The sequence below is a fragment of the Oncorhynchus masou genome, chromosome 32 (assembly GCF_036934945.1).
Source record: "Oncorhynchus masou masou isolate Uvic2021 chromosome 32, UVic_Omas_1.1, whole genome shotgun sequence".
NCBI lineage: Eukaryota > Metazoa > Chordata > Actinopteri > Salmoniformes > Salmonidae > Oncorhynchus > Oncorhynchus masou.
Genome location: NC_088243.1, coordinates 57,239,868 through 57,264,101, shown reverse-complemented (window position 1 = coordinate 57,264,101; position 24,234 = coordinate 57,239,868). Strand labels below are relative to the sequence as shown.

Below are 24,234 nucleotides of genomic sequence, written 5' to 3'. Positions count from 1 at the left end.
TAGTCTCAAATAAATAAGGAAACATGCTCAATTTGGTTTAAATAATGCAGAAACACAGTGTTGGAGAAGAAAGTAAAAGTGCAATATGTGCCATGTAAAAAAGTTAACGTTTATGTTCCTTGCTCAGAACATATAAAAGCTGGTGGTTTAATATTCCCAGTTCTTCAATATTCCCAGTAAAGAAATATTAGGTTGCAGTTATTATAGGAATTATGGCGCGTTGACTATTTATCTCTATACCATTTGTATTTCATATACCTTTGACTATTGGATGTTCTAATAGGCACTTTAGTATTGCCAGCCTAATCTCAGGAGTTGATAGGCTTGAAGTCATAAACATCATTGCTAAGAGCTGCTGGCACACACAGCAAAGTTTGAATGATTGCTTACGAGCCTTCTGCTGCCTACCACCGCTCAGTCAGACTGCTCTATCAAATATCAAATCATAGACTTTATTATAATATAATAAACACAGAAATACGAGCCTTTGGTCATTAATATGGTCAAATCCGAAAACTATCATTCATCATTCAACCTACACTATCATATCATCGAAAACAAAACGTTCATTCTTTCAGTGAAATATGGAACCGTTACATATTTTATCTAACAGGTGGCAACCCTAAGTCTAAATATTGCTGTTATATTGCACAACCTTCAATGTAATGTCATAATTATGTAGTTATGTAAAATTCCAAACTGTTGCATATACCCAGACTCTGCATGCAATGAACGCAAGAGAAGTGACACAATTTCCCTAGTTAATATTGCCTGCTAGCATGAATTTATTTTAGCTAAATATGCAGGTTTAAAAAAATGTACTTCTGTGTATTGATTTTAAGAAAGGCATTGATGTTAATGGTTAGGTACATTCGTGCAACGATAGTGCTTTTTTTCGCGAATGCGCTTTAGTTAAATCATCACCCGTTTAGCGAAGTAGGCTGTGAATCGATGATAAATTAACAGGCACCGCATTGATTATATGCAACGCAGGACAACCTAGTTACCCTAGTAATATCATTAACCATGTAGTTAACTAGTGATTATGTGAATTGTGATTGTTTTATACAAGATAAGTTTAATGCCAGCTAGTAACTTACCTCGGCTCCTTGCTGCACTCGCGTAACAAGTGGTCAGCCTGCCAAGCAGTTTCCTCGTGGAATGCAATGTAATCGTCCATAATCCAAAAATTATCCAAAAATGCCGATTACATAATCCAAAAATCCCGATTACCGATTGTTATGAAAACTTGAAATCAGCCATGCCGATTAATTGGTCGGCCTTTAATATGTGTGTGTGTGTGTGTGTGTGTATGTGTGAATATGTGTGTATATATATATATATATATATATATATATATATATATATACACATCACACACACACAAAACACAGACAGTACCAGTCAAACGTTTTGAACACCTACTCATTCAAGGGTTTTTCTGTTGGGGGAAGAGTGATGACTTCCCTTCTACCAAACAGACAGAGGGACAGGAGGAGAGAAGTGTACTTGATTACTAAGTTACCAAACCTACTGGTGGGCTGTTAACGATACAAGACAATAGGCTTTGATAGAAATGCTAGTCAGACCAATTGTAAAAAATAAATGGTATTCCCACTATATAGCCTGCTAATGGGTATTTGATCTCACTTATTGACATTGAGCTGACCTGTCAGACCAAAGGTATTGGAATCAGATGCACTCATTATGACTCTCCAACACAACTCCGGGCCTACTCTGCTTCCCATGGAGCCAGGTAACCGTGGCGATGGTGTCTGTGGAGACCGGGGGTGGATTAACGTCTCCCCTGCCAGTAACCATGCCACGCCTCGACACACACACAATGGGAGGGGACAACACTAAGCCTGAGGGGACTGGCAAGCACACACACACACACACACACACACAAGGCAATGCCTGGATGGTGGCTACTGTGACAGACAGAAACATACATAGGCACACAAGTTGAAGCATGCATGCATACACACACAGACTGTACAACTGAGCAGCTATTAATTTGGGGTCAGAACACTCCCCTCTAACAGGGCAGTTGGCAGTGAGGTTTGTCCTGTTTGACAACCATCTTTACTATCAAATCATTCTCCTACACCCTGGCTCCAGTCCAACAACGAGAGGACATAAAATCACGTTTTTTTTTCTTCTTTCTTTTTTTATCTCTCTGGGGGAATATTATCCATAAAAGCAGTGGAACCGAGAGCGGTGAGCAGCGTTTCCGAGGGGAGGAGTTAGGGCATTGCACTCTTAACCTTTTTTTCCTAATGGAACTTTAAAGCACTGGGGTAATGTGCTTCCTGCGGAGAGTAGTTGGGAATGGCTTTAGCTATTAAATGGTAATAGGGGTGCTTTTAAGCCTTGAATGGTCCCGAGCCTCTTGGAGAGGAGAGGTTAGAGGGTTAGTTGTGCTTCAGAGACACAACCCTTGAGGGAACTGCATTATTAAACCCAATAAGACCCAATTAACTGCTTTAGAGTTTGTACCTATCTAATTGTCAGTCGTCGGTACAACCTAATGCTATTTTTAGCGTGCAGGCCAAGGTGTGATCGCTGTGACCTCTGACCTTTACCTTAGCCCAAGGGTCGTCTCTCCCTGCACTATGCTCCCTCAAGTCACCGTGGCTGGGGTCAGAGAGCACACCTGTGGGTACATGTCCCAGGTCAATCAGTATAACCTATAGAGGCTTCAGCAGGGTGTATTTTAGTCCTCAGTTGTTAATGCCGCAAATGGGAGAAGAAATATATGTTTTTCAGTTTTCTCATACTGAATATTCAAATCAAAATGTATTTGTCACATGCGCTGAATAGAACAGGTGTAGACCTTACAGTGAAATGCTTACTTACAAGCCCTTAACCAACAATGCAGTTTTAAGAAAAATACAACAAAAAAGTTACAAATAAAAGTTCCAAATAATTAATGAGCAGCAGTAAAATAACAATAGCGAGGCTATATACAGGGGGGAACCGGTACATAGTCAATCTGCGGGGACACCGGTTAGTCGAGGTAATTGAGGTGATATGTACATGTAGGTAGAGTTATTAAAGTGACTATGCATAAATAATAACAGAGAGTAGCAGCGGCGTAAAAGAGGGGTGGGGGGCAATGCAAATAGTCTGGGTAGCCATTTGATTAGATGTTCAGGAGTCTTATGGCTTGGGGTTAGAAGCTGTTTAGAAGCCTCTTAGACCTATACTTGGCGCTCTAGTACCGCTTGGCGTGCGGTAGCAGAGAGAACCGTCGATGGCTAGGGTGGCTGGAGTCTTTAATTATTTTTAGGGCCTTCCTGTGACATCGCCTGTGACAGAAGTCATGGATGGCAGGAAGATTGGCCCCAGTACTGGGCCGTAACGCACTACCCTCTGTAGTATATTGTGGTCGGAGGCTGAGCAGTGATGCAACCCGTCAGGATGCTCTCGATGGTGCAACTGTAGAACCTTTTGAGGATCAGAGGACCCATGACAAATCTTTTCAGTCTCCTGAGGGGGAATATGTTTTGTTGTGTCCTCTTCACGACTGTCTTGATATGCTTGGATCATGTTTGTTGGTGATGTGGACGCCAAGGAACTAGAAGCTCTCAACCTGCACAACTACAGCCCCGTCGATGAGAATGGGTGCGTGCTCGGTTCTCCTTTTCCTGTAGTCCACAATCATCTCCTTTGTCTTGATCACATTGAGGGAGAGGTTGTTGTCCTTGCACCACACGGTCAGATCTCTGACCTCCTCCCAAAAAGCTGTCTCGTCGTTGTCGGTGATCAGGCCTACCGCTGTTGTGTCATCTGCAAACTTAATGATGGTGTTGGAGTCGTGCCTGGCCATGCAGTCATGAATGAACAGGGAGTACAGGAGGGGACTGAGCACGCACCCCTGAGGGGCCCCCAGTGTTGAGGATCAGTGTGGCGGATGTGTTGTTACCTACCCTTAGCCTTGGATGAGAGAGCATAAATAAAGTGTGTGTGTGTGTGTGTGTGTGTGTGTGTGTGTGTGTGTGTGTGTGTGTGTGTGTGTGTGTGTGTGTGTGTGTGTGTGTGTGTGTGTGTGTGTGTGCAAGAAAGGGTGTGCGTGTTTGTGTGTGTGCGTCTCCCTGTGCTTACGTGTGTGTGACAGATGCGGAGAAACATACACTGAATGTGCAAAACCTGATAAAAAAAACTGCTCTTCCATGACATAGACTGACCAGGTGAATCCAGGTGAAAGCTGTGATCCCTTATTGATGTTAAATCCACTTCAATCAGTGTATAGGAATGGGAGGAGAGAGGTTAAATAAATATTTTTAAGCCTCGAGACAATTGTGCCATATTTGTGCTTTTCAGAGAGTGAATGTGCAAGACATAAAATGTAAGGGCCTTATAAACGAGATATGGTAGTAGGTGCTCCGGTTTGTGTCAAGAACTGCAACGCTGCTGGGTTTTTCAAGCTCAACAGTTTCCCGCGTGTTTCAAGAATGGTCCACAACCCAAAGGACATCTATCCAACTTGACACAACAGTGGGAAGCAATGGAGTCATCATGGGCCAGCATCCCTGTGGAACGCTTTCAACACCTTGTAGAGTCTATGCCCTGACGAATTGAGGCTGTTCTGAGGGCAAAAGTGGGTGCAACTCAATATTAGGAAGGTGTTCCTAATGTTTTGTACACTCAGTGTATTGACACCACTTAGACTGGGTAAAGGGGCTAAACAGCACCATTAAAAGCCACGAGAGCTGCTCTCAGCCACTAAATTGCCAATTCATTTGTGAAATCGACTCAATAAAGACCTCCTCCAATAGCAAGTAATGCACAGACAATCTGTCTCAGCAAGACACTCACTGTGAGAAGAGGACCAGAGATAAACAACTTTGGTGTCAAATTAGTCCTAAGTTTTACAGCCCATTGGCTACCATGATGGACCAAAGCTTTAATGATTATCCTGACCAATGTGTTTTTGGGTGTCTGAGCAAAAAAGAGAGGAAAATTCTGAAAGGGAGAGTTGGGGTGTGTGCGTGCGTGAGTGCGTGAGTGAGTGAGCGTGCGTGTGTTAGAGCCTTCAAGTCCAACCCAGGTCTCGGTGCTCTGGTGGCCAACTGGAGGGCCAAGGTGACTGGGGTTGGCAAGCAGAGGGTTTCCTGCCAGATGGACGGTCAGCCAAGACAGGGCCAGCCAAGAGAGGGTTGGATCTGATTAACACACTCATCTCTTCTTCACACACTAATGGTTGTACCCCCCCTCTCCACACACACACACACACACACACACACACACACACATATATACACACACACACACACACACATACAAACGCACACCATTATCCATCCTGACCCCATAGTCTTTTTGGATACAGTATGTGTCCCTGAGTCTCCATAGGGAGGGTCTATAATGCGTACAAAACTGCAGGATACATGGGAAGAATGAATAGAGCAGAACTGTATAAGTAGTGTCGCGGTGGATTTAAGCTAAATAACGGATCATATGACATTGTCACTTTGCCAACCCCCTCCTCCCCTCCTCTTGTCCATGGCCACCCTCATCTTAGCTGTACCTGCCAACTCGATGCCATCTGTGCCAATCCACAGACTACCGTTACTGCACCCAGGGGGCATCAATCAGACAATCAACCTGGCACTTACAGAAGGACAATGACTGGACAAGAAGGGATGGTCGTGTGTTAAAGGGAAGTGTGTGTGTGTGTGTGTGTGTGTGTGTGTGTGTGCGTGTGTGTGTGTGTGTGTGTGCGTGTGTGTATTGGTTATAGGATAAAGGGTAACAGATTCGATTGTCCCTCCCTATAGTGGCATCCTTGGCTCCCGACAGCTGTCACTCACACTTTAACCCACATTGCGTCAGCTGACGCACACAAAAATATGAGCATGCACGCATGCTTCCACCCTCTCCCAGTCCCCTCTCCCAGTCCCCTCTCCCAGTCCCCTCTCCCAGTCCCCTCTCCCAGTCCCCTCTCCCAGTCCCCTCTCCCAGTCCCCTCTCCCAGTCCCCTCTCCCAGTCCCCTCTCCCAGTCTTTTGCTCTCTCCTCCGATCAGAACATTTTCCTTCATAGTCCTTTATCGAGCATTAGTTTGTTTAGCATCTGTCACTCTCCACCTCTCCACTCGTTTATCAGACGGAGAACGCCTCGCTCATGACATTCCGAGGATAGCGTTGCTACGGCAACCACCGGTCCGAAAAATAATCTGAGACAATTGGGACGTTTTTAATGTGTTTTGGTTTTATATTAAAACAAATCGAAGATGCAGTGAGTGGGAGGGAGAAAGGGTAGAGAGAGATGGAGATAAATATTCTATCAGGGTTATTAACACTTAAAGGTCAGGGCTGTAGCGAATAGAGACTAAAGATGTAAGATTGAGGTGGGTTAAAGGAGCAAGCAAAAGATTTTGAGAGTGAGAGAGGGATAGTGATACAGAGAGTGAGAGACGGGGATTGTGAGGAAAATAAAGTGGGAGGGCGAAAGAGGAAGTAGTAGGGAGCGAGGGATCGTAAATAAGGAGAGAGGGATAGTGAAAGAGGAGAGATACGGAATATGGTGCAGTTGGTTAAACAGCCAAGGCTTTTCACTCAGGCCTGTAATAGGCAGATAAAGGCTCGGCTTTCCCCTCTCTCTCTCTCTCTCTCTCTCTCTCTCTCATCCCTCGCTTCTCCTCCATTATCCCAGGCTCTCATTATTACTCTATGAACTACACGTGGGATTTCTCTTCTTCTGTTCCCATCCCCTGCTTTCTCTCATCATCTGTGTTGTGCCTTATGAAATGTATATTTATGCTACTCGAAAGTATGGAATTGAGAAATGCACCTTTTATGTCTGGGTAGTTGAATGTGTATATTTCTATCTGCTTTATATGTGGGTTGTATGAATGTGGGTTTCATTTTTTGTATCTGTTTTGTACGTGGGTTGTAATTTTGTATCTGTTTAGTATGTGGGTTGCATTTGCTCTAAGCTGTCCTCGACCTCTCTGTAAACCATCTTCCCCTTCTTCCTTCCTCTCATGTCTTTCTCTCCACCTCTCATCTCCCTCTTCTCCTCTCACCCACTCTTATCTCTTTCACCCTTGTCTCACCCCTCACTCTCCTCCTGTCACTCTCTTACCAACTCTTACCCCCTTTCACCCACATCCCCCTCTCATCTCTCCTCCTCCCCCTTCTCATCCTCCTCTTATCTCTCATTTCCCTCTCGGGCAGAAAGTCATTTTCAGCAGGGAATGAAATCAGATGAGTTTCTTCCTGCTCTGTAGCAGAAAGAGAGCCAAGGTAAACCCTAAAGAAGATATAAACACTCCACCTCAAGCCGACGCCACAAAAAAAGACAGATATCAGGAAAAATATTGCCATGCCGTCTCTCAATTTCAGAAAGCGAGCAGGAGAAATAGAGAGAACAAGAGAGGGAGAGAGAGTCGGGGATGATGAGGGAGATTTAAAAAAATGCCACATTCCTGGACAGCTTCAGAGTGCACAGTAGAGAGTCAGAGATTTGACAAACTACTTCATAACCAACAGAAAACATGTATATCTTCCATATCTTCAAGTATTCCGTTAAACCTTTTCACTAACATGCCTCCTTTAACTTTGAGAAGTGAACAGGTAATATCCTATGTATCTCAGACAGAGTTCAGTGTGTCAAATCGGAGGGCCTGTTGTCGGGACCTCTGGCAGTCTCTATGGGGGTACCACAGGGTTAGATTCTCGGGCCGACTCTTTTCTCTGTATATATCAACAATGTCGCTCTTGCTGCAGGTGATTCCCTGATCCACCTCTACGCAGACGACACCATTCTGTATACATATGGCCCTTCTTTGGACACTGTGTTAACTAACCTCCAAACGAGCTTCAATGCCATACAACCCTTCTTCCGTGGCCTCCAGCTGCTCTTAAACACTAGTAAAACCAAATGCATGCTTGTCAACCGTTCGCTGCCCGCACCCGCCCGCCCGACAAACATCACTACTCTGGATGGTTCTGACTTAGAATATGTGGACAACTACAAATACCTAGGTGTTTGGCTAGACTTTAAACTCTCCTTCCAGACTCATATTAGTCATTCCAAAATCAAATCTAGAATCGGCTTCCTATTTCGCAACAAAGCCTCCTTCACTTACACCGTCAAACATACCCTTGTAAAACTGACTATCCTACCGATCCTCGTCTTCGGCAATGTCATTCACAAAATAGCCTCCAACACTCTACTCAGCAAACTGGATGCAGTCTATCACAGTGCCATCCATTTTGTCACCAAAGCCCCATATACCACCCACCACTGCGACCTGTATGCTCTAGTCGGCTGGCCCTCGCTACATTTTTGTCGCCAGGCCCACTGGCTCCAGGTAATCTATAGGTCTATGCTAGGTAAAGCTCTGCCTTATCTCAGCTCACTGGTCACGATAACAACACCCACCTGTAGCACGCGCTCCAGCAGGTATATTTCACTGGTCATCCCCAAAGCCAACACCCCCTTTGGCCGCCTTTCCTTCCAGTTCTCTGCTACCAATGACTGGAATGAATTGCAAACATTTCCCTCACTAACTTTAAACATCAGCTATCTGAGCAGCTAACCGATCACTGCAGCTGTACATAGCCCATCTGTAAATAGCCCACCCAATCTACCTACCTCATCCCCATATTGTTTTTAATTACGTTTCTTCTCTTTTGCACACCAGTATTTCTACTTGCACATCATCATCTGCACATCTATCACTCCAGTGTTAATTTGCTAAATTGTAATTACTTCGCTAATATGGCCTATTTATTGCCTTACCTCCTCACGCCATTTGCACACACTGTATATAGACATTCTTTTTTTCTATTGTGTGTTATTGACTGTATGCTTGTTTTTTCAATGTGTAACTCTGTGTTGTTGTTTGTGTCGCACTGCTTTGCTTTATCTTGGCCAGGTCGCAGTTGTAAATGAGAACTTGTTCTCAACTAGCCTACCTGGTAAATGTATCGATGTGTACCAGCAGTGTATACCAGTACTAAACAAGGATGTAAACACCAGTGTGTTGTGGGTCAGAGAGCACTCGTGTTGACATCACACAGCAGACACAGCTCAAACACAACCCATTAGAGAGATAGTTGAGGCCTGGCCACACTTGTGTTGTGAAGTTATCATACACACTCTGAGTTTGCTAACGGGGGTCTGTGTATCAGCAGCACGGAGTCCTTTTGGCTTTGAAGCTGATTCTAGGTTTTTAATCCTTGTTGTTTTCTCCACAGGTTCCTGCTTTAATCCAGGTTGTGTTCACAACAGTTTACCGTTGCTTTTTAAAAATGTATACAGTGCATTGGAAAGTATTCAGACCCCTTGACTTTTTCCACATTTTGTTACTTTACAGCCTTATTCTAAAATTGATTCAATCATTTTTTCCTCCCCCTCATCAATCTACACACAACACCCCATAATGACAAAGCAAAATGTATTTAAAATGTGATATTTAGGTTTTCAGACCCTTATCTCAGGACTTTGTTGAAGGACCTTTGGCAGCGATTACAGTCTCAAGTCTTTTTGGGTATGATGCGACAAGCTTGGCACACCCCCGAGTGTGGGGCTCCGGAGTGGCGTGGAAGTCTAAGGCACTGCATCTCAGTGCAAGAGGCATCACTACAATACCTGGTTCGAATTCAGGCTGCATCACATCCGGCCGTGATTGGGAGTCCCATAGGGAGGCGCACAATTGACCTCAAATGTCGAGAATAAGCCATTTAATTAGGCGACCAGTTCAGTAGTGGGGTGTAAGAAATGATCAGACTCATGACATCATAACCAGTCCAATAATGTTAATGAACAGTAACACATACCAGTCCAATAATGTTAATGAACAGTAACACATACCTGTCCAATAATGTTAATGAACAGTAACACATACCTGTCCAATAATGTTAATGAACAGTAACACATACCAGTCCAATAATGTTAATGAACAGTAACACATACCAGTCCAATAATGTTAATGAACAGTAACACATACCAGTCCAATAATGTTAATGAACAGTAACACATACCTGTCCAATAATGTTAATGAACAGTAACACATACCAGTCCAATAATGTTAATGAACAGTAACACATACCAGTCCAATAATGTTAATGAACAGTAACACATACCTGTCCAATAATGTTAATGAACAGTAACACATACCAGTCCAATAATGTTAATGAACAGTAACACATACCAGTCCAATAATGTTAATGAACAGTAACACATACCAGTCCAATAATGTTAATGAACAGTAACACATACCAGTCCAATAATGTTAATGAACAGTAACACATACCAGTCCAATAATGTTAATGAACAGTAACACATACCAGTCCAATAATGTTAATGAACAGTAACACATACCAGTCCAATAATGTTAATGAACAGTAACACATACCAGTCCAATAATGTTAATGAACAGTAACACATACTAGTCCAATAATGTTAATGAACAGTAACACATACTAGTCCAATAATGTTAATGAACAGTAACACATACCAGTCCAATAATGTTAATGAACAGTAACACATACCAGTCCAATAATGTTAATGAACAGTAACACATACCAGTCCAATAATGTTAATGAACAGTAACACATACCAGTCCAATAATGTTAGAGTAACACATACCAGTCCAATAATATTAATGAACAGTAACACATACCAGTCCAATAATGTTAATGAACAGTAACACATACCAGTCCAATAATGTTAGAGTGACACATACCAGTCCAATAATGTTAATGAACAGTAACACATACCAGTCCAATAATGTTAATGAACAGTAACACATACCAGTCCAATAATGTTAGAGTAACACATACCAGTCCAATAATGTTAATGAACAGTAACACACACCAGTCCAATAATGTTAATGAACAGTAACACATACCAGTCCAATAATGTTAATGAACAGTAACACATACCAGTCCAATAATGTTAATGAACAGTAACACATACCAGTCCAATAATGTTAATGAACAGTAACACATACCAGTCCAATAATGTTAATGAACAGTAACACATACCAGTCCAATAATGTTAATGAACAGTAACACATACCAGTCCAATAATGTTAATGAACAGTAACACATACCAGTCCAATAATGTTAGAGTAACACATACCAGTCCAATAATATTAATGAACAGTAACACATACCAGTCCAATAATGTTAATGAACAGTAACACATACCAGTCCAATAATGTTAATGAACAGTAACACATACCTGTCCAATAATGTTAGAGTAACACATACCAGTCCAATAACGTTAATGAACAGTAACACATACCAGTCCAATAATGTTAGAGTAACACATACCAGTCCAATAATGTTAATGAACAGTAACACATAGCAGTCCAATAATGTTAGAGTAACACATACCAGTCCAATAATGTTAATGAACAGTAACACATACCAGTCCAATAATGTTAATGAACAGTAACACACATCAGTGTTTAAAATAGAAAAAACAACAATCATTAGGAATTCTTAAATCACCAAATGCAAATGTTTATAGTTTCACAACCTTGAAAAGTTTTTCTGAAGGTGTAACGTTTTTAACCAGTTCAATAAAATGTAATATGAATATCAGAATGAATTAACAATAATAATTAACATAGTGAACAATAACTCATTAACTTGTTATTTTGTGTGTGTGTGTGTGTGCGTGCGTGCGTGCATAGCCTATCAGTGGGAAAGCTGGGGGTGTTTCTTTTTAATTATTCTTTCTTTTTTTACCTTTATTTAACTAGGCAAGTCAGTTAAGAACACAATTTTATTTACAAAGACGGCCCAGGAACGGTGGGTTAACTGCCTTGTTCTTTAGTTTGATACGTTTATTGAAGTTTGGTTGACAGGGACACTCGGAGGTCATGCTGCCTGTCCAGTTTGTTTCTGCTTTTAGTTTTCAGCACGGCCATAGCAGAGAAGCCACTTTCACACAGACGGGTAGTGCTGAACAGTAGCATGATTCTGTTTTCATGACAGGAGAGAGCAGGATACTCTCCCATTACGCTGCACCAGGACATTGGCCGTGTCATTTCCGGGAAGCACATGCTCAGTCCACGATCAAATGACAGCGCCACCATCAGATCCTCTTCGTTGCTTGGCAACGTGATGCTTCCCATCTCCACCCGAAAGGCGTCCCGTATCCAGTCTCCTGTTCTCCTCCGGGGAAGTAGTCGCAAGAACATACCCTGCTGCTTGGGGGAACTTGCGCGAGCCATACCTCACAATCGGAATGTTTGGCAGAGATGACTTGTTTTCCGAAAGAAATGCAGCAAAGGAAGCTCATAAAAGGCGACCCAACACTTTACCCCTGGAAAGACAGTGGACTTCTGCTTGGTAAAGAATCTGCTGGTGCTCCCTCCCCATATCCCTGCAGAAGGCCTGGAAACGCCTGCTTTTCGTGGAACTCTTTTTTTGATATAGTTGACACACTTGATCACATCCTGGAGAGTGGCGTGGAGCTCAGGCGCCATGTCCTTCGCTGCCAATGCTTCCCTGTGTAGGAAGCAGTGGTTCCACGTCGCACTCGGGTGCCCTCTCCAGGATCGGCTTTGCTTCTCCGGGGTAGCTTTCCCGTCATGGCAGCTGCCTCATCAGTGGTCACTCCGACGCACCCATCCCAGGCCAATCCCGCAGAGTCCAGTTACATATCCATTGTGTTAAAGACAGACTCTGTGGTGTTGGTGGTGGGAAGATCATCACTAAAAAGGAACTGCTCCTCGAAGTTATCCCAGATGGGCCTGACGTAGACCATTAGAATTGCATGGTTAGCAACATCCGTGGATTCATCAAGCTGCTGTGCGTAATGGCCATTTGCACTGGTGCTCTCTGATGTCTGGTGCATTATGTCCTCAGACATGTCCTGGATTCTACTCCTCATGATGTCATTGGATAGCGGTATGGTTTTAAGTTGGCGGTTGACTCTCCCAAGATTTCAGTGCACAACAATTGTGTGTCACATTTGGATCCATGTGTGCGTGGGGGGCGAGAGCGTTACTGTGTTCGTCAGTGAGTGAGTGCAGCGTGAAAATCCTCAGAGTCCGAACGTAGCTTGTCATTTCACCAATGCGGACGCACTGCAACAATAAGCGTTATAAATAAATGTTATATGCAGTTGAAGTTGGAAGTTTACATACACCTTAGCCAAATACATTTAAACTCAGCTTTTCACAATTCCTGACATTTAATCCCAGTAAAAATTCCCTGTCTTCGGTCAGTTAGGATCACCACTTTATTTTAAGAATGTGAAATGTCAGAATTATAGTAGAGAGAATGATTCACATAGTTCACATACACTCAATTAGTATTTGGTAGCATTGCCTTTAAATTGTTTAACTTGGGTCAAACTTTTGGTTTGTAGGCCTCCTTGCTCGTACACTCTTTTTCAGTTCTGCCCACAAGTTTTCTATAGGATTGAGGTCAGGGCTTTGTGATGGCCACTCCAATACCTTGACTTTGTTGTCCCTAAGCCATTGTGCCACAACTTTGGAAGTATGCTTGGGTCATTGTCCATTTGGAAGACCCATTTGCGACCAAGCTTTAACTTCCTGACTGATGTCTTGAGATGTTGCTTCAATATATCCACATAATTTTCCTACCCCGTGATGCCATCTATTTTGTGAAGTGCATCAGTCCCTCTGCAGCAAAGCACCCCCACAACATGATGCTGCCACCCCCGTGCTTCACGGTTGGGATGGTGTTCTTTGGCTTGCAAGCCTCCTTCTTTTTCCTCCAAACATAATGATGGTCATTATGGCCAAACAGTTCTATTCTTGTTTCATCAGACCAGAGGACATTTCCCCAAAAAGAACGATCTTTGTCCCCATGTGCAGTTCCAAACCGTAGTCTGGCTTTTTTATGGTGGTTTTGGAGCAGTGGCTTCTTCCTTGCTGAGCGGCCTTTCAGGTTATGTTGATATAGGACGTGTTTTACTGTGGATATAGATACCTTTGTACCTGTTTCCTCCAGCATCTTCATAAGGTCCCTTGCTGTTGCTCTGGGATTGATTTGATTTTCGCACCAAAGTACGTTCATCTCTAGCAGACAGGACGCGTCTCCTTCCTGAGCGGAATGATGGCTACGTGGTCCCATGTTTATACTTGCGTACTATTGTTTGTACAGATGAATGTGGTACCTTCAGGCATTTGTAAATTCCTCACAAGGATGATCCAGACTTGTGGAGGTCTACAATTTTTTTTCTAAGATCTGGGCTAATTTCTTTTGATTTTCCCATGATGTCAAGCGAAGAGGCACTGAGTTTGAAGGTAGACCTTGAAATACATCCACAGGTAAACCTCCAATTGACTCAAATGATGTCAATTCGCCTATCAGAAGCTTCTAAAGACATGACATAATTTTCTGGAATTTTCCAAGCTGTTTAAAGGGACAGTCAACTTACTGTATGTAAACTTCTGACCCACCGGAATTGTGATACAGTGAATTATAAGAGATATAATCTATCTGTAAACAATTGTTGGATAAATTACTTGTGTCATGCACAAGTAATTTGCCAAAACTATAGTTTGTTAACAAGAAATGTGTGGAGTGTTTGAAAAACTAGTTTTAAAGACTCCAACCTAAGTGTATGTAAACTTCCGACATCAACTGTATATATACACTACCGTTCATAAGTTTGGGGTCATTTAGAAATGTCCCCGTTAGAATCAAAGCAGGATCAAAGACTGTTGGTCAACTTTCCTCTCCTCACCTCCTCTCCTCTCCTCTCCTCTCCTCTCCTCTCCTCTCCTCCCTAGTGAATATATGGAATCAGAAGAACTGAGTAATGGTAACTGCTCCCCCCACAGTCCGACATATTTCCCTCCTTTACAGCACCCCCATCTCTCTCTTTCTTCCTCCTCCTCTCCCACTTTCTTTATTCCTTTTCTCCCCATCCCCTGTGGGTGGATTTGTGTAGTAAGCGTAGAGGGAAGTGACCGAACGCTCAGAGCCAATGTGTGTCTTTGATCTTCGTCACCTTAGACGCCAGCCACCTGTGTCTCGCAGCCATGGAGATAATGTTGCTGGGGAGATTGATGTGAACGTAGACAGGGCTATACTACTCGCTTGCACAGAGTTCTGATGAGGCAGGTCCAGAATGGTAACACTCCAAAATCACTAGCTACATCCATGTCTCTCGCTCTTCCCTATGGTTCTTACTTTTCTTAATGCAATGTGTTTTCTCAGGTGTGAGATTGCTGAATGTTGGAATGGCTGAAGATGCAGGATAAATACATAGGTTTCAGTTTCAGATCAGGGAGAAGGATTTAGGGTTCAACTGTCACTGTTTTATATGGTTGAGATCCTGGAGCATTTAGGGGCCTGGCCACTGCTATAAGCCCCCTGCAGACACATACCCTCTCCCTCGCTCCTCTTCTCTCCCCTCTATTTTATGGTTGCTGGCATTGACAGAAATGCTTATTTCTGAATGGCGAGGGCGGACATTTGTCGAAGCACTGAGTTAGAGGGCGGTGTTCGTGTAGTTGTGTGATGCTGATATGGCACTCAGGTTTTTTCATCGGACTCCTTTCCTTTATCTCTGTGTCTGAATGATTGAAAGATATTTCTTGGTTGTGAATAGACTCTCTTCTCCAGCCCCTCTCTTCTCTCTTTGTTGCTAGAATCCATATTCTCTCTGGACTGATACTAGTCTGACATGGGCAGGGGCGCAACTTTCACTGGGAACGGGGTGGCATTTTGTCCAACACTGGATATGAGCATACTTGTCTTGATGAACGTTCCATTTGTACTGCCAATGGTAGGTCATGATTTAATCATTTAGTGATGAATTTGGTCCCTTCTCTCTCTCCATGTAGCTCCGGACGCCACTAAAGACCCATGTCTGAAGGTGCGCTGCCCTGCTCACAAGGTGTGTTTCAGCCACGACTACCAGACAGCCATCTGCACCAACACCAACCACAAGCAGCCTCGACACAGGTAAGACTCTCATAAAGCACACCACGAGCCCTTAGTCCTCTACAATGTGCGGTAAAGGAAAAGAAAAGCTCAAACTCGAATGCCTTTCTTTAGCTTAATGGCTTTGATGATGTACATACTTTAGTAACCTACAGTATACCCTGGCCTGGTATTAGCCTCACCACCCACCTGCCTCCTAAGTGCAAATCATGTGCAATCTCTGTGTCCTAGCCTCTCTCCGCAGCCATTGAAGTCTGCGGAGGTATGCACTCTGCATGGCATTTCCTCAGCTTCTATTACTGCTCTTGTCCACTGAGATGTCATTTGATTGACAGAGAGAACAGGAAGAAGGGGGAGGAGGAGGAGGGGGTGGAAGAGTGGGGAGCATATCATTACATATAGGATCTCTGTGGGGGAGAGAAAGAAGGGGGAGGCATGGGGCCCCCCTCAACACTTGATCCCGGTGCCTCTCTCCAGTCTTCAGTTTAATACAAACAAATCTAAATGATGCAATGGCCGTTAATAGGGAGTAAGTGCTCGTTACTCATAATTACTGGCACCTCTGGGTGTACAGGCGCAGAGAAGAGCAGAACAGAGACTCGTCACTGGAGGGCTCCAAGCACGTCTTCTGTCGCTACCACTGCTCTGCTGATCCAGTTTCAAACTGAATATAGCAGAAAAAGAACCTGTGTACATTAACATGCATTCAAAATTGTTGCGAATACTCTGGTTAATACAATAGTTAGATTAAAATGTTGACATGCTTTGCAAGAATAATGATTTCCCTTACAATCCGGTTTACATGGTAGCCTGGCTCAGGCTACCTGATAGGACTGATAGGCTACCTGAAAGATGCGTAAAATCGGCAATCAAAATAAACGTTCTACTGTATCACAGGCATCGTCTCATTTTTGGGAAACATATAAAGTTTGTATGTGAAAACTGTTTCAAAGATGCACACTTTCGGATTTTCCATACTCACTTCGCCAAACTCACATTTTCGCCAATGAGGAAGGCTCGCGTTCCTTGTCATAGCACATGCACAGATCAAATACACAGCTGGAACTTTAGTTAAAGTGTTCAGATGTCCTAATCATTTGAATCGTGAGACCTTCAGGGTGATATTTGGGATGATGACTTGTTCATAACTTGTTAAATTCAATGAAGTTATGGCATATTAAAACAGATTGAAATCTACCGCAGAGCTATGTACATGCAGAGGCACTCAGTGATGTACTCTGAGTGACTGGAGCACTGGTTCATATGCTGTATGTCTACACTATACCAGCTGGGTCATTGTTATACTGTGTGCCGTTAACCTAGTCGAGCTCCATTTCCACTGTTAAAACTGCCAGCTGTGGTGTGTGTGTGTGTGTGTGTGTGTGTGTGTGTGTGTGTGTGTGTGTGTGTGTGTGTGTGTGTGTGTGTGTGTGTGTGTGTGTGTGTGTCAAGGGAAACACAGCTGACCCCCCCCCCGCCCTCCACACACACACGAACGGTCACACACACACTATCACCAGGAGGCCAATGAGATGGAGAGAGACCCTGCCGCGATTTGAGAGAGCTGGACAGAGAGCACTAAGGAGGCAGGCAAATGAAGAGAAACCAATGGACAGAGCGCACTAAGGAGGCAGGCAAATGCAGAGAAACCAATGGACAGAGAGAAACAACAAGATAGGAGGAAAAGAAGGATTATTCCCTTCTCTCTCTTTATTCTCCCTCCTTCTTCCTTTTGCTCTCGCTCTCTCTCATTCTCTCCATTCTCTCCTTCTCACTCTCTCGATCTCGCTCTCTCTCATTCTCTCCATTCTCTCCTTCTCACTCTCTCGATCTCGCTCTCTCTGTCTCCATTCTCTCCTTCTCACTCTCTCGATCTCGCTCTCTCTCATTCTCTCCATTCTCTCCTTCTCACTCTCTCGATCTCGCTCTCTCTCCTTCTGTCCCTCTCACTCTCTCTTTCTCGCTCTCCCTCTCTCCCTCCTTGTGCTCTGTGGTCAGTCAGTCAGAATGATGTCCGCTGGGTAAAGAAGAGAGTGAGAGTTTCACGGCAGGGTCTCCAGGGGTGGTCTGTGAGCCTAATGCCCTCCCCTCTTCCCACACACCATTCTGTCACACCCCGACACGTAACACAGAGACCACACGCATGAACAAACACAGGCGTGTTGGACACACAGCTATCTGACAGCGATCCTTCTCTCCCTCGCCATGCGTATGTGTTATCTACCCAGACATAGATACCCTGACTAGAGGAAGCACACGCTTCAACACACCCACATACACACACACTCACACGCACACACTCACACACACAGCTCTCCTAGGCTTTCAGGGTTATCTATGAAAAGGAGGGGGGAAGGAGGAGAGAAAGGGGAGGAGGAGGATGAGGGTGGACATCTTTAGGAGATTTTGATCAGCCTCATCAGCGTTTTATATTACGCAGTATTATGAGACATAATTGCTTTTTTATTCACTAGTAGGTATTGGCAGTGCGTGGCATGTCTAATCTGTGATTATAGTGTTTTTGTCACGGCTGGGGAGTTGGATAATTATAGGCATCAAGGAGGTGTCTGCCTGCCGATCCGCACCGCACCATGCTGCCCCAGACCTGGACGGGAATGGACCTGTTTCACAGCCAGAGATGTGTGACAGATTTACCCCTTACCCCACTCTGACACCCGCACCCTATTCATTCTCAAGTCCGTGACGTTCGCCGTACATCCCAGTTGTCAGATTCATTTCGGGGAAGGGTTTTTGTATTCTCTAACTTCACACCTCTGGTGTTGTTGTAGAGGAGGGTGATGTGTCGACAGACAGACTGGGTGAGGGAGGGCGGAGCACTTAACGAGAAGATTGCTGGAAGATTTTATCCAATGTAATTACGCTCGTTATAGAAAAGGGCCTTCATTACCCTGGCACACACACACACACACTACTATCCACAAGGAGAGAGAGAGAGAGACTGAACCATAGATGTACAGTACATCATTTGGTTTGAGAGTTACAGCAGTAATGGACGCCTCGGGCGCCATCTTGGTACGAAGACAATTAGATTGGAGTGATGAGACATGCTGTTATTATTCTACTGCTGTTGTTTTGGACTGTTTGGAACAAGAAGTGTAGTTGGCAGACCTGTTTATCTACTGAATAGACAACTTTGATTGGGAGCGATGCAATTGTGTGCAATTTGACTTCTGCAACGTGCATTTTGAATGCAATTTGGATGCAATTAAAGTTGTATGAACAAGCAATATCCAATGAAATTGAGTTCAAAGGTCAGTCAAAAAAACGTGATTTCTAAATGTTCTTATATAATACCACACTATGAGGTATGAATAATACTGTGAGATTGTGAACATTATGATAATGCCCTATTAGTGTCGAGAGCTGTTTGAAAAGACAGCCTGAAAATCACCAGCCGCTAAATAGTCCCAGTCGGTATTAGATAGAGCGTCGTGGCCCAGCCCACCTATGGGGAAAACAACCCGTGGTTACCTCGGTTACTCCATTGACTCACAGCAAAAACGTTACCTTTTTCATGTGCAATTTTCGTGCTGTCTGCTTGTTTTAGTCAGTTACAAACTCCATTTAAGAAAAGTACAGCATGTCTAGAGATGACTTTTCAACACTGCCTGCTCCCTACCGTTCTCACTCATGCTGCTTTTCATGACAGTGCTAGCAGCCACGTGAGTCAGTGCTAGCTAGCTACCGACCGGGAACATTAAGCTAGCCATGGCCAACAACACAAACAAATGGACTATATAGATGCAAGTAGTGAGTGGAGTTACAAATGGACTATGCTAAACAAGTTAAATGTCTCATCTGTGATGAAATGTTTTCCACACACATAGCTACGTGTAGCCTACTTGGACACTGGTTCCCCACATTACTCACTGTCCTACACTAAATAGCCTGAAGCCACAGGGCTCTTCTCCAAGCCGTCCTTATTTCCCTACGTGGGAGCATTGCCAACCGTAGGTCGGGATGTTTGGCCTGGTTCATGTACATTGAACAGCACAGCAGCTTTTCTGCATGTTTTGTTATTTCTATGTAACAAAAAAATTTGACGCCTCTTTTACAATGGGGCTCAATTGGAAAGAATGTGGTTTTCCCCAATTTGTGGGCGTGGGGAATTCCTTACGTGAAGATCGACTCAGACTATTAGTTAATAATAAAAGAGTTCTAAACCTCTCTGCCAATAGCAGCTGTTCAGTTTTCCCCTCCCCACGCAGACCACTCCCAGACAGTCGAGGCAAAAGTCTTCCTTGAGAAATTGCTCTTAGCTAAGAAGCTATTTTTGTGTCTTTTTTTTAAACCATTTTAATTTAAATGATCACAGTACATAATTGTTACCCAGAAATGATTTGATATTGTGAATGAAACAGCTGCATTGAACATTTAACATCCACTGTTGTCATTGGAAGCCCCTGCAGTTTTGTTCAACTTCCTGGATCTCTTACCACAGTGCTCTCAGACATTTGTAACCGGGATACTGAGTCGAGTAGAAATGAACAATCAAATATGTTCGCTTATCTTTGAGTAATATGCTACTATATTGCATTATGCGCGTGTCTCTCACTGACCCCCCCCCCCCTCCTCTCTCTTAGTGTGAAACCCAGAAAAGAAAGATTGGCCCACAAACACTGGGTAGGAACAGGGGCCCATGGGAAGTGTGGACCGTGCCCTGTCATCCACCCCAGCCCCGTGTGTGGCTCTGACGGCCACACCTACTCCTCTAAGGTGAGACGCATACCACCCCAACCCATCTTCTCTCTCTCTCTCCCTCGTTCTCTCTTTCTTTAATATCTCTTGTTTGGCTGCTCATTTATAGTCATAGGTCTACACACACACACACACACACACACACACACACACACACACACACACACACACACACACACACACACACACACACACACACACACACACACACACGGAGAGCTTCGGAATGGCGACGCTCTGTAAATGCCCGCGTCAGCCGTGATGGATGACGCTGAGGATGAACTGTGTCTGCCGATGCCATTTGATTCCAGAGTCCTTCGGCTAGAGAAAAACAACCTCTCCTTCTTCTCCTCTCTTCTCCCTCGGTCTCGTTCAGTTCCTCCCTCTCTTTTGCTCCCCAATTATCCCTGTTTTGCTCCCCCATCCCTCCACCTCACCCCCTCTGTCACCTTTACTGAGATAAAATGCCCATAGAATGTAAGCCCTTTTAATAGCTAGAAACCACTCTGTAACCACAGACACACATACACGCACGCATGCACACACAAAATCTAATCTGGCCTGCGTTACCACTGAGGGAGGCGATCCTCTGCCACATAGATTCGCAGAGATCAATCAGCCCTCTTCTCATGGGGGTTCTGTCATTAGCACACACTGACACACACACACACACACACACACACACACACACACACACACACACACACACACACACACACACACACACACACACACACACATACCTGCCCCCACTCCCCTTTGCCTCATCCACTCCAGAGGTGGAGAGGGGGATTGGAGTGTCACTCTCCATCAGAGAGCGAAGGAGGGGAGGGGGAAAGGGGTGGCAGTGTTGTCCCTCTCTCCTCTCCCTGTACCTGCTCCCTCTGGCTTCAGTGGTCTGGATAAATGTGTGGCCTCAGTTAGCTGCTAGTGATGTCGCCCCTACTGAGACGAACAGCAATATAACGGTTAGCGCCTGGGCTAAGAATCTGGCTCTTTTAGTGTAGTGCTCTTATAAAGTGTGAAATGATGTTGGATTCTCACATGCATATACACACACACACACACACACACACACACACACACACACACACACACACACACACACACACACACACACACACACACACACACACACACACACACACACACACACACACACACTCCAGATCCCATTATCAGAAGGATGCTTTCATCTCTGGAGAGAGACTGCAGCTTGCAGAGTAAAGCCCTTTACATTGCTCCTCTCTCCTAACTCTCTCCACTTCTCATCCTTCTCTCTCTTTGCTCATCCCCCTCTCTCCTAAACCCTCTGGATGAGTAGTGCTTCAGTCTGAACTTCTCGGCCCCCTCCACTCACTGTGGAACAATCATGTCCTCTCTCTTTCTCTGTCTCATCTTCTCTATTTCTTTGTGTCTCACTTTTATGTTCCCTAATTCTCTCTATTACTGTGTCATTAGAGTGTAATGACACAGAAAAAGAGAAAAATATAGTATTCCTTCGTCTCCCTATCACTCTCTCTCTCCCTCCTTCCTTTTCCTTCTCCTGTTCTATGTACTTGACCCTCTACTTTTATCTCCCTAATTTTCTGTTTCTTTTCTGCATTTGTACATCATTTAAAACATATCAAAGCCGTACACAGAGAGAGCGAGAGAGATATTCCAGAATGTTCTCAATACTGACACGGACAGTGTTTGACTAGCCTGGAAATGGCAGCAAATTGAATTTTCTGGGGAATATTTCATAGGCTTCCTCTCCTCCCTCTGGACAGATAATTCAATATGTGTAGAACGGGAGAGTGGCGTACCTTTGTCAACAAATTGCATTAGGCGACATTAGTGCCGCTATCTAAGAACTGTCAGGGAGGAGGTGATGGATTTAAATTGGAATGTGTGAAATTGAAAGTGTCAACGGGAGAGCTGAGAGGAGAGAGTGTGTGTGTGTGTGTGTGTGTGTGTGTGTGTGTGTGTGTGTGTGTGTGTGTGTGTGTGTGTGTGTGTGTGTGTGTGTGTGTGTGTGTGTGTGTGTGTGTGTGTGTGTGTGTGTGTGTGTGCGCGCGCGCGCACGCATCTCTTGCAGACCCTCAGAGGGAAAATTGGATTTTATTTTGACAGAAGGTTCATTATTTCAGGGATATTGTTTTAGTGCATTTAAAGGCTATTTCCATTTATTCATGACCTGATTACTGTACTCTGCTGTTGTATTGAGAAAATGGATATGCTCTAACACACAAGCCAGGAAAAGAAAGCCAGTGGTCTGTGTAAAAGTGTGTTTACATAGCTTCTTAGTGGCCACATCTGTTCATTTGAGCTGAATGTCCAACATTACCTCAAGGGAGACTTGCCTACCTCATCTGCCTCTCCATGAAGAAAGACTCCACTACCCATGACTCTCTGTGTTTTGTAGTGTAAGCTGGAGTTCCAGGCGTGCACATCAGGGAAGAGCATTGCTCTGAAGTGTGAGGGACCGTGCCCATGTCTGCCTGGTCAGGAACTGGTCAAACCACATAGAGACAAGACAGAGAAGACCGGTGAGTAACCTTTAACCCTAAACCTGTCAGTCTGTCAATGAGTCTGTCAGTATCAGTCAGTCAGTCATTGTGTAGGTGGCTTTTTTAATTGGCAAAATAAAGAAGTGCTTCAGTTGCACACACAGGCACATGCACACACACACACACGCACACACCAGTTAAAGTACACACAACCTTTTGTCCCAGCGTAGCATCTTGATCTAGTGAAATAAGCGCTGGTATTATGACAGCACATGCTGCCTCTGTCTGGCCCTGTTTGGTTTAAAGATGCCCGTTTCCATACATCACATTACTAACACACTGTAACTGTGCTATCAACGCTCATACTCCACATAATTCACTCTCTTTAGTACGGGATTTGCAGCCATAGCGGTGAAAATACAACTATTGATATCCTGCTGACATTGTGAAACCAGTGTTGCAGCTGTACTTCAGGTACTCAACGCATGAAGCATTTCAATACAGGTTAGGACAGAGTACAGGCGGTTGTATTGCGTGTTGGATTAAGCACAATGTGTGTGCATTTTGCATCGGCACTAATGGAATTTTAAACCTGCATAGATGAGCTCTACCCTTCTAGATGTGATATAATGGTATGTTTTAAATAAATCAATGCGACTGAAGCTACTAGGAGAAACACGGCCTGTCATTATGAAAAAGAGACCAAATGTGTTCATTATGAATTGATTTATAAGCTGTCAGTGAGTTTGCTCGTGATCAAATACAGCCCTGACGTGATCTTTTAATCAGAAAGTGGTGGTGATGTGTGTGCCTGAGCAGGGTTAATCTGAATGCATCACAGAGACGGTGGCAATCAAGTTAATGCAGTCACATATATGCGGGGACACACACTGGAATGTAAAACAAGCAAAAAAACTCCTTGTGGTTTAAGGAGTTTCCATCTCTTTCCCACCTCCTTTCCCATCTCTCTCTCTCTATCTCTCTCTCTCTCTCTCAAGACAGTATAGCAGTATGGAGGGTGAGGGAGTGAGTGAGTATGTGTTAAGACAGGATAGCAGTATGGAGAGTGAGGGAGTGAGTGTGTGCGTGTGTGTTAAGACAGTATAGCAGTATGGAGGGTAAGGGAGT

General features: G+C 44.1%; 1 protein-coding gene across 1 annotated transcript in view; it reads left to right on the top strand.

The window, feature by feature from the left end:
- Positions 1–24,234, top strand: part of LOC135526283 (testican-1-like) — a 284,606-nt gene that overhangs the window by 208,076 nt on the left and 52,296 nt on the right. Inside the window, exons 5-7 of the mRNA XM_064954530.1 lie at positions 15,796–15,916; positions 20,500–20,632; positions 23,022–23,145. Of these exons, the coding sequence (XP_064810602.1) occupies positions 15,796–15,916; positions 20,500–20,632; positions 23,022–23,145 (378 nt within the window). The remainder of the gene's footprint in view (positions 1–15,795; positions 15,917–20,499; positions 20,633–23,021; positions 23,146–24,234) is intronic.